This window comes from Meriones unguiculatus, chromosome 21 (assembly GCF_030254825.1).
Source record: "Meriones unguiculatus strain TT.TT164.6M chromosome 21, Bangor_MerUng_6.1, whole genome shotgun sequence".
NCBI classification, from domain to species: domain Eukaryota; kingdom Metazoa; phylum Chordata; class Mammalia; order Rodentia; family Muridae; genus Meriones; species Meriones unguiculatus.
The window spans coordinates 13,612,018-13,625,772 of NC_083368.1; the positions used below are offsets into that span (position 1 = coordinate 13,612,018).

Consider the following 13,755-nt stretch of genomic DNA (forward strand, 5'->3'; position numbering starts at 1 on the left):
CTCTGGCCTGGACTGTTACAGTAGCCCATCAGCTATTCACCTGTGTACATCCTGGTCCTTCTTCTTCTACTTCTTCCTGACTGTGACTTAAATATTCTGGACAATATACAAATCTCAAGTGTCACTAAGATCAGAAGACAGGTCTCTCCTGGCTCAGAATGAAGACACTTTTCCTTCCTGTCCCTCCTACCCTGCCACCTCAGCAAATAGCACACAGTCTCTCTTTTTCTCTAAGAATCTGGGCTCCTGTTTTTCCTTGTCCCTCCATCTTGCTTTGCACCTTTCCATCACGGTGTTTTCGTAAATGGTTTCCTCAATTCTCCCACTAGTCAGCAAGGCCTGGTTCTGAGGTCTCTGTGGCTTTTTAGGGCCCTCCTCTGTTCTCCACTGGTACCTACCCAGCTGTCTTGTGTGGCATCAGACACCAGCTCACTTCTACAATCTGGCCTGCAGCGCCACCCCTGCCAAGGTGTGCAGCACAGCAGGTGGTCCTGCACAGCTGGGGCCTGGCTCTGACTCTCACTTGCTTCCATTCTTGCGCACTCTTTTACTGTGTGGCAACCAGTGTGGCTCCTTACACAGTGGCCAGAGCCCTCTAAGCAGACTGTGGTGAAGCTCAGGGAAATTTGGGAGGGTTCTTGGCCTCCACACTTTGCACGGTACCTCTCTACCATGTCCATCAAGGCAGGTGACAGGTACTGCTATACCCAGGACTGCCAAAGCGGATGCCTCAACCCCTGCATGGAAGAGAGGCTGAATCTGTGTAGGTGGATGTGTCCTGGCATGTAATCCCTCTTTCCTGAAGGACACCAGAGCTCTGCTCCCATGAACTGATAAAGGAGAGAAGGCAGCCTTTCCATTCACAGTGGCAGAACCAGAGTGTGCACATTCTGAGTTGTGATCCTCAAGCCAGTGAGAAGCAGTTTCACTCTAAGTGAAGGTGTTCAGGTGTCTGTTGGCAGAGAGGTGACCCCAGGCTAGACACACATCTTTTGTCTGCAAAGGAATGGGGCCTGCAGTACACATGCCTGTTGGGATATTACCCGACAATTTAAAAGTAATTGATCATGCCGAGATTAGTAGCCACCCCAACCCAGGCTCCTTGTACCAGAGGGCTGTCGAAAGTTTCATGGGATCCTGTCCCCAGATGGACCAGATGTCATTGGGCACCAGTGGTGTTCTTGGATGCTTCTCACCACGCGGCTTGTCTTCTGAGACTGAGCTCACAGATATCCACCCTGCCAGGCAGGGCTGTGGTTTGTGCTCACTGACTTCTTTGTACCTCATAAACAAGCATCAGATTCCTTTGCCCCAAGAAAGATACAGCACCAAAGAGCACACAGCTCCTGAGTGGCAGTGCCTGCCTGTTCTTATTATGTAAATTCTCACAGTGTTGTGTCCTGTCCAGGCTGAGTGTCTTGCTGGCTTTGGGAGGTGATGCATGGGGTCTGCTCTAGTGGATGTCTGGAGATGGCCCATTCAGGAGGTCACCTGAATTTCCTGTCCCCGTTTTCAAATCTTCTTCTGAGAGAGAAAGAGGAAGGCAGGGGGAGAGGAGGAAGTACAGCATGGAAGGGGTTGGGAGACCCAGCTGGGAGGGGGCTTGCCCTCTGGCAGGCAATGTGACCCGCCAGTGCCCCCAGGAGGCTCCACCCCTGCCGTCTGCTCTAATAAACTCTAAACTCCAGTGGCTTACGTGAAGATTTCAGATTAACATTTAAATTAATGCTGGACTTGAAATATGGAGCCCAGGTCGCTGATGTGACTCTCCTTTAACATGTTCTGTGACCTGGGGCAGAAATTTAAAATGATCTTTTCTCAAAGAGCTGCTCCTCCTCGGGGAGGTCAGAGATGGCATGGCAGTGCTGGAGGTGCCCCTCCCACCCACCTTGTCCCTTCCAGAAGCTAATGTTGTCCTCTCAACCCTGAGAAGCTGTCCCAACCATGGCTGTGGGTGCTCCCCTGAAGGCTATAGCCTTCTGGGAAGCCCCTCAATGCCCCTCCCAAGTCTAACCGAACCTCTGGGCTTCTCATCAGGCCTAGATGCAGAAGCAACCCTGAGATTGTGAGACCTTAGGATGGGGTTAGTGAATGTCCTGCACATAGGAATAGTCCCCTCTTTAGTCCTTGGGAGGTGAGAAAGAGAAGCAGAGTGGGCTGGGAGGGCAGCATGTGCCAGTGACAGCCTTGCACTCCACAGTAGACACCACAGCCGTCCCCAGGACTCCAGTAGCCAGGATTCCTGTCCTGACTTGACAGCTCACAGTCCACCCCAGGGAGAGTGACCGTGACCTGAGGCTTGCTGGCTGGAAAGGTTCCAGACACTCCCACAGTCCATCCCAGGAGGCACAGGGAAGTACAAAGCCATCCGTCATCCCTGTTCTACCATCCCTGCTTTCCCCTGCTCATTCATTACCATGAGTGAATGCCTTCCCTTCTCAGCTATTCGGGATGAGGGCTACGGAGGCCCCCTGGGAGGCACTGGACCCACAGTTCCTCACCAGACATCTTCTTGTGTCCTGCTCCTGACTGCCCAAGACCAGGCTAGACCTGATCCAGACAGCATCCTCACTCTAGGAGTAAATCAAGAAGGAACAAGAAGCTGGCCCTTCTGGAAGGTTTTAGAGCAAAGAGCTTTAGAGTCAGCAAGCATCACTGGGAGGGATGCTTGCATTCTGTGACCCGAGGAGTGTGATCATAGCCCAGAGCAGCCTCACAGGTCACGTTAGTATAGTGCCAATTGAATTGTGGCCAGCTACACCTGTGACTCTAGTCAAGAAAACCTTTTATCCCCACAGACCATGGTTGAGGAGTACCCTCAGCTGTTGCACTGAATGCCCCAGGCTGCACACACTGGATCCACCGTTCAAGTAGTAATCAGGCGCAACCCCATTTAGCTTCCCAGACCAGATAAGACTGAGTGGTAGGGCGGTACACTGGTCCAGCAATAATGGTAATAATGATTGGCAACAGCTCGTTCTGACCTGGCTGTCATCAGCAGGCTCAAGCAAAAGAGTGGCTGGGCCTGCATCAATGGGAGGGATGCATCAATGGGAGACTGATGCCTTAGTTCCAAGTCTGTGGCTGAGGGAAGATCAGAGCTGGATGCATGGGGCAGCAGGCACTGTTCCCTTCCAGACAGGCCCATGGGGCAGGGGGAGCTCCGGCATTAGCCACAGGGCAGCATCCATGACTGCAGAACCATAGCACCATCTACGTAGCAAGTGACTGGAAAGCAGCAAACATGCAGCCCCCCGGAGTCTCCATCCTTGCCTCGTCAGGCCAGCCTGTGTCACCAGCTGCTGCATTCTGATACACAATCAGGAAAGCATCTAATCCAGGGTCAGACCTCCAGTGCTGAAGGCTAGTTCTGGGCATATGAGGTTCCACTGCACCAGCAAGGATGTTCCAGGGTGGAGACCCAGGGTAGAAGGAGACAGCCTCTAGGTCAGTCGCCCAGCTATGTCTGCACAGATTGCCTGGAACCTGGATTTGCCCTGTTGAAGTTCTTCAGCGTCCCCTCCACCCCCAAAGCTGCTGCTATTGTGCTGGACTTGTGTTCACAGAAAGGCAGAGATAAGGAATCCAGAGTCAACCTCCAGGGCAGCTGAGGAGGTTGGTGTGGAGGCACCAAAGGCTTTATTACAGTAACAGCTCAGCTTTCTCAAGCTGGACGGTGAGCACCTGAGAGGGAAAAAGATTTTAGGTGGGGTAGATCATTTAGACAGCCCACAAGAAGTACGCTTCAGAGTTCATAGAGATGGACTTTTAAGGGCAGGGGACAACTTTTGGACAACACTTCCTGTGGTACAGGTGGCTTCTTAGGGCCAAAGCAAAGCCATCACAGGAGCTCTGGGATATCTCATGAGTTGGCAGCTCTAGCAGCTTCCCTCAGTTACAACAGTGCCATCTACGTGCAAGGGGAAAGACACGGTTTGAAAGACCAGAAGAGAAGGTCTGGAGAGGTGGTTAAAAGTACCTGGGTTTGTTTCCAGCTGTTTCCTAAATTCAGACCTTGAAGGGGAAAATCTCTTTGCCTAGCCTTAGTAAGGATTTCATTTGTCAACTGAAGCAGACAGAAGACAATAATAGAATGCTAGAGAGAACTTAGGTTTGGTTCCAAGAACCTGGCAGCACATTCAATATGATGCCCCGTTCTGGTATTCCCCACACACCAGGCATGCACACAGTGTACAGACACACACTTATATACAGAAGAGAGAAACACATCCTTTTTCTTTCCTTAAAGAAAATGAAAAGACCACTGTACAAAAGAGACATAAGGAACCCAGGTCCTGGTCTGTCTGCCTTTGGGCACTGCAGAGCAGTGATCCTCGGTCCCTGAGCCTGTCCCTGAGTTGGAGTCCATGCACATCTGTGATTGTAGGAGCTCTGTGCCCAGGGGTGCAGCCGGCACTTCCTCCACCTACCCTGCTCTCTCCCCTGACCACACCATCTGTCTTGTTTAGCATGCAGGGCCCTGATGGATGAGGTGGAATATGACATCACCAAGGCTCGACAGAAGAAAACCAAGGTGGGCTCCTACCGCATCAGGCCTGATGGGACACAGGAGAGGAAAAAGGTAGCGGAAAAGGAATTATGTGCCAGTATATAATTGCGGATGTGGGCAATTACCAGCCATTTATCCAAACAGCAGTTGGTCTTAATCTTCTAACCTTGCTCTTGTTCAGGGTGTCAGCTCTAAATTGCTTCTGAGTCCTGGGGGACCAAAGTAATCTTTAAGCTTGAAATTGAAGTATCTCTCTCAGCACCTAAATTTTGTGTTTTGTCAAGTTGGAAGACATTTCGGCCCTGTTGTTCATCAGAATAAAAAATAGTGAGACCATGGTTCTTAGGCAAGACCAGCAGGGGGCCCAGGGGGTTGCAGGGCAGATGCTCAAAAGCTGTGCAGGCCCCTCTTGGGCACTCCACCCCTCCTCCTTTCCAATTCTACAGAATGAAGCCAGAACAGAATACAAGCTCTTCTTGGGAAAGACAGGCCCATGGCACAGAGGAAACCAGGGACCTCCTTCAAATGTACTCAAAGGGGGCTTGGCCCAGGGGTCCACAGTGGCAGGTGCTGCAAGGGAAGCACCTGGGCTCAGCCTGCAGGCAGGACTGCCAGCTGAGGGGAGGTCAAACATTTCAGCAGACACCATTCCTTCCAAGCATAGATTGTGAACACTGGACTTAGAATGGCTGTCCCCTACGCTGTCCAGTCCACAGGAGCTGGATTCTCGCTGTCTTGTCCTGTGTCAAAACAAACATGCAAAGAATTTGTCTACATATTATCCTCTTTCTGACATGTCCTTCCTGTATGGAGGGTTGATGTGTGTGTGTGTGTGTGTGTGTGTGTGACATGCTGGCAATATTGCTTTAAAAGCAATTTTTAGTAACCTGAGTGAGGGCTACCTGATCCATCACAAGATCACTTAGATCAGTAGAAAGATCATTTTCATGGCATCATTGGGGTGACAGAGGAAAGTCCCATGGAAGGGCACAGGGCTTGGAGGGGCCAGAAAGAAATGGGTGGCTGTTTGTTGGAAGACACAATATCCCAGCTTCTAAGCAATTTCTAATCCTGCGAATGACCTTGAAGAAGAGCTAAGACCCTGTGATACTGCCCACTGTGAAAGAGCCATTACACAGTGGTTCAGGGAATTGGAAGAAACGACCTGAGCATCTTCCTCCTTACCCTACTGCAACATCCTGTAGCTACTTCACCAAAGACTAGTTGTGTATGAATCCTGTACCTTCCTGGGGGTCTAATCCCAAAAAGGAATTAATTTTACTGTTCTCTTTTCCTCCTTGACCCGCCTTGGCAAGCTTACTCCAATTTTTTTTTTTTCTGATTTGCCAGGACACAGAGTAACTTCAGAGTCTCCACGGTACTGCACATACCATGGAGCATTAGACTTGGGCCAAGCTCAAGGTGGTAGCAGCAGCATGGGGACTGTCCTGGGGCTCCTCCATGCACAGCGCATCCTGTACACATACAGGTGTGCAGCGGTGTTGCTGGGAGAACTGTCAGATGGTCAGTTATCTGCTCTGGCTGCCTCATAGTGGCGTGATTCCCCATAGCACGATCTTAGGAGAACTCCACCAGCTTCAGAAGAAACTGACTAGAGGGTTTCATATATTCCATTTGATTGACAAGGCTTCTCTGTGACCCAGAGCCCCACAGGGGCTCTTCAGTCCTAAGCTACCTGGCCAAACCTTAACCACAGGGGTTTCACAGTGTGCCACAGAGGAGCTATCAGCTCCTCCACGTTAGGCCTAGCCAGCTTGAACAGGGTCAAGGCCACATAGCCTTGCCAGTGGTGCAGATAGAGAGACATCTCCATGGCCTTCCCTGCAGATCAGCATGAGACTCAGAAAATGAAATGAGGTGCTTAGCTATGTGGCTGGGCAGCCCACTCTCCTTGCACCCTCATACCCCCCTCAGCCACCTTTCTCACATAGTCCTCTTGGACAAACTCCCTCTCTAAAGCACCTCTCTCACACCTACCTATCCTGCATCCTTGATCCTCCACCTCTCTGGCACAAACCTTTTTCCCATACTACCTCTTTGCTTACTGGTATCATTTGTGGCCTTCTGAGAAACCTGCCCCTTCCAAGACAGTGTCAAAGGCCTAGCAGGCAGCTGGAGAGCCTGGGTAAGCTCCTTAAACCATCAGAGGCCAAGGCCCACAGCCAACCAAGGGATCAGAATCTTTCCCTCTACTGCTCTTTCCTTTGTCCCTTTCTGGGTCCTGGCTGGCTGCTCTCAGCCCCTTCCCTGGCCTTTCTTCCTGGGCACCACATGCTCTTGAGTAAGGGCTGCCATAGGCAAGGGAAAGCCATTGGCTGGAGCCATCATATCTCTAAGACCCTAGGTGAGGATGGGGAACATGGCCAAAGGTGGGTGTCCTTAGAGCTCCTGGTAAGACTTTGGCGTCTCAGAGGCTTCCTAGTGGTGAACAGACCCAATAAAGTACTGGGAAGATACAGGGCCTTCATCTGCACTATTCTCTCCAGCCCCTCCCCACCCACGGAGTAGACACTATCTTTTAGGAAGTCCTTACTTAAGAATTGTTCCACCTGGCAAATTGAGTGTCTTAGGAGGACAGGCTAAAAGACAGACTCTTCCCTGACAGCTCAACACCTCCTTACTAAGCAGGCAGGATGCAGTTATAGAAAAAAAGTCTCATCTGAATGTCTTTTGGCATCATCCCCCAACCAGTTGGCTGTTCTTGTCCCCTGTACTGACATCTGTAAAGGACTGGATGGGAACACTTGTTCAGTTCCACTGTGAACTGCCTCAGCTCAAGGACTGCCTGGCTTGGTCAGAAATCCTCTTCCCATCAAAGGAACTCTGTTCTGCTTGCCTTGTTTTGTTTGTAAACGAAGTCGTCTATAGCCAAAGGGAGCACTACCATACCCAGCATCTTTTGCTTTGTTCTTAGGAAGAGATTATGCTCACAGTGACAAACTTGGGCTTGGTGTTGTTTTCTGGTGGTATCATAGCTCCTCACCTGCAAAGAATGGCCACAGCACTGACCTCAGAGAGTTGTCTATAGCACTGAAGGCTGATGAAAGGTGAGAGACCACCCCTGTGAGCTGCCTCCACAGGAGAGTCTTCCTCTGTGTTCCAAAGCCAGCTACTTCAGAGGTTACAGTCACCTTGGAGGTGTGGAGTCAGGGATGGTGTCAGATGGGGCCAGCACGAGCCATGGATTCACACTTATTTTTACATATTAAAACCTTTAAGTTCAGTCACTACCTACAGTCCATGATTCTCTACACTAGTTGCCTGACAGGCTGGGAAGTGTGTCAGATCATTTAGTCTGGAGGGTTTCTCTGCTCTGAGAAAACCAGGGTACATACTCTCTGTAAGAGGGCAAGCACTTTTAACAGACAAGTGCTACCATCCAGTGCTGGTGGCAAAGGGGTCAGCATCTTGTCAAGCCCAGCCACTCATGACTTTGGTTCCTTTTCTGATTTTAATAGTTAGCTGGGAAGTAAGCCACCCATTTGAACTGGGCTCCTTTTACAGACAGAAAAGTGATTCAGGGATCATTAGTTAGTGACTTGGTTTTGGCAAAACGGCATTTATCTGATTTGTTGAGAAGCAACCTCATTGCCATTTGCTGCTGCCAGAGCCACCTGTCCTGTTATGTACTGTGCAACACCAGGATCCCCAGACATCCTGGAGCTGCACAGGTACAGTGTATACTGTATAGTGTATACCGTACTCAGAGTCCTGCCCACTAAAATGAGGATGGTGGGTCATTGTCCCAGTCATCCGGGAGGCGAGGGGTGGTGGTTAGCAGCTGTCAGTGAGCCTTCAAATCATCTTTACGAGATATTTATAAGAAAACATATAAATGCCAGAAAGCATCTTCTAGAAAAGGAGATGTCGAAGCTTGTTATTTTATATAAAGTGTTAACATAAAAAATCGGCCATGACTAAAAATCCAAAAGCCACCATAGCAGGTGGCTGTTCCCAGCATGGGAATGCAGCCTGAAGACACTTTGTTTGAGAAGACTATTAACGGAACGTCGCATCGATTCCTGGCTGCCTATGAAGGAAATGCCAAGCTTCTCTGAATGTAGAGGCTCTAGAGGCCATGGCTTTGGGTTTAGAGGCCTGTACTATACTTTCATACATACAGGCCCTACCCCTGGATCTAGGCTACAGTAGCTGTATGCTTGGTGCTGGACTCAGCGCCTCCATGAGTTGATACCCAGACTGGGGACTATTGATCATGTGAAGAATTCTTACCAGCTACTGAGATCTGAACTCTGGTTTCCAAGACCAGTGTGAATACCATGCTGCAGAAGGTTACAAGCCTCTGGAAGGGCCTTAGGATGACCTAGGAAGCAGACAGACAGTGTGGTGGGCATCAGTGTTAGGGCAAAGGGAACAGCGCCATATTATCTTCTTTATAACGGTGGGACGTTGCAACCCACTTTGCACCCCCAGCCCCTTCCGCCTCAGCAAAGAAAGCCTCACCTTACACCTAAACCAGCCAGCACCTGTGAGTGTGGAGTCTGCTATGATCCTCTCAGAGACACCCCGACCTAAGCCAAGGCTGGGGCGCTAGTCTGTCCTGAGTACAGAGTGAAGCTGAAATATAGTTCCCACTCTGTGTCACTCCCTGTGAGTGTGGAGCTCAGGAGAAACGGGCCGGTGGAGCACAGAGGATGGGGCCTTCCTTGACATTAGGCTACCCTTTCCTTTCCTTGACTCTAGCTGATTAGGAACCTGTTCTGAATCAAGATGAGCACACCTCTCAGTCACCTACCATGGCATGAGCTCTTTGTAGGCAGGAAAAATAAATAGATCGTCCATCCCTTTTCCTGCTCACCTCATAGAGAGCAAACACCAGTGGACTGAACCATGGATGAGAGAGAGAGAAAGAAAGAGAGATGTGGATGGATAGATAGCTGGGTAAATGGATGAATGAATGGATGAGTAAGTAGGTAAATGTATGTATAGGTAAATTGATAGATGGTTGAATGGATGGGATGAATAGATAGATGAATGGATAGATTAACAGATGAATGGATGGATGGATGGCTAGATGGATAAGTGGATGAATATCCCTGCTCTCCAAGACTATAAAATTTGGGCTGTACACAAATTTTAAAGAAGAATTTATTTGACAGTGTTACACTGGATTTAATTGTAAAGATTTTGTTTCCCTGACTTATGTAGAAAGCATTTAAATTTTTTTACTATTATTATTATTATTATTTTACACTTTATTCACTTTGTATCCCCCCATAAACCCCTCCCTCCTCCCCTCCCGGTCCCACCCTCCCTACCCCTAAAATTTTTTTTTAAATTACATTTGTTTGCTTTTTTAGCAAGAACAAAAAAAGAGCACACAAAGTATGTATGTGCAGGCCAGAGGACAACTTGCAGGATTCGGTTTCTCCTTTCTACCATGTATGTCCCAAGGAGTAGCCAGTTCTGCCCTAAAGGCTGTCCAGTCAGGTCCCAGCACAAATACAACACCCTGTGAGCATTGGGGAACAGGACAGCAGGGGTGGGGCACTTCACTCAGCCTCACAAGACCCTGGGAGACTCTGTTCACGCCAGGGGTAAGTGGGTCAGGAAGTGGCAACCTGCCCTAGGTGGGGCAGTGAGCTTAGGCTCGGGATTTCTGCCCTAGAGCTATGCCTTGGTTACTGGATCTGCAGAACAAAAAACAAACAAACAGAAATAACCCACAACCCAAATAAAAGCCTGCCTATCTCCTCATTGCACAACTGTCCTTGTCACATATAGGAGGCCTAGTGTGAGAGGCACCCAGTGCTCACAGCATAGGGAAAGCAGAGACCCATGTGGGCAGTTCAAGTGGTTGCACTTGAGTCTCAGTAGGACCGTGCATTCTACCTGAAGTCAGGAGAGTACAAGAGCCAAATGTCACCTCCATATTCATTAACATTCAGGAATAAAAATGGACATCAATCGGCAGGAAGAGAGGATGAGCTCAAGGGAGACAAAAGAATTGTCCTTGGGGTTTGTGCTGCTATTTAGTTCCTTGGGAGAGCCTCTCTTTCACTACCTTGAGTGTCCACCACAAGCAAGAGATAAATAGAGTATTTATCTTAAGCTTGCCTGTCAGGGCTGCAGACTCTAGCACCCCACCTCAAGGAGGTTTTCCTCTGATCAGTCCCTCTCCTCCAATACAGTCACACCACGAGGAACAGAAGCGGCCCAGGAAAGTCCTTCCAATCCACTGCAGTGGCCCAGATGTTCAGCAGGGTGGTAGGCAAGAGCTGACAGGCACCAGCACTGGCACCCTGTGTCTGTGTGAGGCCTGATGCCAACAGAGGGAACTCACCCCCTTTGTTTAGCTTAGCCTGGCACTCTCATCAGCTAGGACCACCCTGGGGCTTCCTCATCCTCCCACACTCCTGGCAGAGTCTAGATGCAGAGAAGACCTAAAAAGGCAAAGGCCGTGCCCTGCGGCTTCCACCTCTTAGCTGGCCTCTGTGTCTTAGGAGTCGTCAGTGCTTGCTGGTGCTGTGCCTACAGCCCTGCGCACCTGCCCCATATGTTAACTGTAGGGCATCTGTCACCTTCCACACTAGAGTCCTGTCACCTGTGAGTCTCCATGCCAATCCCTTGCTGTCCAAAAGAGGTGCCCTCCAAAGTGCCTAGGCCCTGCCATTAGGGCTGTCTCAAGATCAATGCCGTTGGACTGCACACTGAATAGGCTTAATTAGTGTTCCAATAGCCAGGCTTCCTTCCTGATCAGTTTCTTGCTGGCAAATCTGAAGTCACCAGGTAGGCCATTATGAGAACCAGAATTGGTGAAAGCAAGAGTTCCAGATAGTGAATTGTCCAAGTCTGTATATGCACATGTGTGTGCCAGGGTATGTATGCCCAAATACACGTATGTGCATGGGTGTGACTATGTGTGCGGGCACATGTGTAAGTGTGTGTGTGTACATCTGTCTTCACGTGTGTATAAGTGAATCTGTGCGTGCACATGTGTATGTGTGCATGTGCACATGTGAGTAAGTGTGTGGCCATCACAAACACAGGCAGAGAGCCTGAGCATCACTGAGGATGGTGTGGCGCTCTGTCTAGACTACAATGGTGACACCTTCGTTGATTAGGAAGCTCTTGGGATCCCAGAGCTGGGAAAGGACAATGAGTCACTTTTTGTGCTTGCTGGGCAGGACACCCAGGATGGTGTGCCCCAGCAGACCTGGGGGACTTGTGCTATTCCAGGGAGAGCCAGCAGGTGGATCTTTTCCCCAGGGCCTCTCAACCTCCCTGACCTTCTCGAAGGGTTAACAAGCTCCTCCCCCCTCCCAAAAGCAAGAGAATTTAACTTTTGTGCCCTCTCCACTGGTCTGGGGAGGGGCTTTGAATTAAAAGGGAAAGAGAGTCTCTTATTCCTCCTCCGGGCATTGAGAAAACGCAGGGCAGCCAGATCCTAAAGTTTGGCCACTTGAGGTGAGAAGGGGCTTCACCATCAGAAACAAACTCCTCTAATCCACAGATACTGTTCTCTCTCCAAAGATGCTCATTTCCCCCACTGGCTGATTTTGCAGACCTCACCCATGCTCCCCCTTGAGTTCATACATTAACTCTGCTCCATCCTGAAAATGGCCCAAACCTTCCCCCTTTTCCAGAATGGCATACTCCAAGACTCAGGCAGCCTCAAATTTGTTGGCCTGCTAAAAATGTCAGGCCCTGTGGGGTACCTGGCTCTTTCCTTCTCCCACATCCTCTGCCCCAGGCTTCCTGCGTGGAACTTCCTGAGTTTGCAGGATGACGGCAGCAGGCCAGGGAAGCCTCCTGGAGACAGAGCTTCTGAGTCACCTGTCACACTGTGTGCCTGGGAAGGCTGCCCCTGTGCCACCTATTCTTGGCGCTTGGACCTGCTGTGGACAGTCTTTACAGGCATAACTTTTCCTTGTAAGTAAGAATGTGAGTGATAACAGTTTGAATATCAGGAAGTTGATAATGAAGAGGAATGGAGAGAGGAGAAATTTCTGTTTTTCTGGCGGTGGAATGAGGCAGATATGCTTGGGGGAGCTGGAGCCCAGAGATGGGCCTTGCTTACGGTGTTCTCCATGGGAGGTAGCCTGCTGCAGGCTGCACTCTGCAGTAGTTTGGGATGGTCTGTTAAAAGTGGTATGGGGCATATAATTCAAGTTGTTCAGCTACACTTAATTTTTTTTTAAGCCCAGAATACTGAGAAGGAAGCAGAAGACATTATAAAATCAAACTGAGTCCTGGGGCTGCAGAGCTGCTCTGTGGGTAAAGTGCTTGCTGTATACTCACAAGAGGTCCTCAGCACCACATGAAAGCTGTGTGTGGCAGCGGTGCCTATAACCTGGTACTGGGGAGGCAGGGAGGATCCCGAGGGCTTGCTGCCACTCAGTCTAGGCAAACCTGTGAGCTTCAGGTTCAATGAGACAGCATCTCAGAAAGCAAGATGATGAACAGTGGAGAAGGACAACTGATGTTCCACAAACTGTTCTGAGGAGAGGGAAAGCCATTCTGCAAGTGTGGCCTAAAGGCTAGGACCTAGAGAGAGGGAGTGAGAAAGATGGCTCAGTGGTTAAGCGTGTATGCTGCTTTTACAGAGGACCCAGGTCCTTCCCATGTCCAGTGGCTCGCAACTGTTTGTAACTTCAGCTCCTAGAAATCTAACATCCTCTTCTGGCTTCTGTGGGCACCTGCACCCATGTGCACACACTCCCACTACATCCACTTAGATAAAAATAAAAAAATCATTAAAAAGCCTTAAACTGTGCATGATGGTACAGGCTTTTAATCCCAGTACCTGGGAGACGGAGGCAGGCAGATCTCTGTGAGTTCCATACCATCCTGATCTGCATAGGGAATTCCAGGACAGCCAGTGTAACATACCCTGTCTCAAAAGCTCTAGAGGAGACATAGAGCCCACAGGGACCTCACTGACAGACCTTTTTTGTCTCCTGAATCTCAGAAGCTCTCTAAACTCTGTAGAGAGGGCATCTCCAGACATTCAAGGAAGCTGACTCCTGTTTACCAGATCAGACAGTTCACAGTGCATGGTCCATGGATCTCATACAAGTTGGGACACACATGGGGAGTAGGGGCTAGGTTCTTGCCTGTTGCTCTTGGGCATTCTGGGATGTGGTGGTCACCAGGCCTAGCCTCTGGTGATGAGTCCAAAGAATCCTCTCCCCATGGAGCCCTGGCCCTGGCCCTGTCCTCTGGAGTCTGACATTCCTGCAGGGATTTCCTGTTTGCTGTCT

The 13,755-nt window shown here is 49.8% G+C and overlaps 1 protein-coding gene across 1 annotated transcript in view; it reads left to right on the forward strand.

Moving 5' to 3' along the window:
• The window catches only part of Cnpy1 (canopy FGF signaling regulator 1), a 53,764-nt gene that overhangs the window by 11,160 nt on the left and 28,849 nt on the right, over positions 1-13,755 (forward strand). Inside the window, exon 2 of the mRNA XM_021648532.2 lies at positions 4,470-4,582. Coding sequence (XP_021504207.2) covers positions 4,470-4,582 — 113 coding nt within the window. The remainder of the gene's footprint in view (positions 1-4,469; positions 4,583-13,755) is intronic.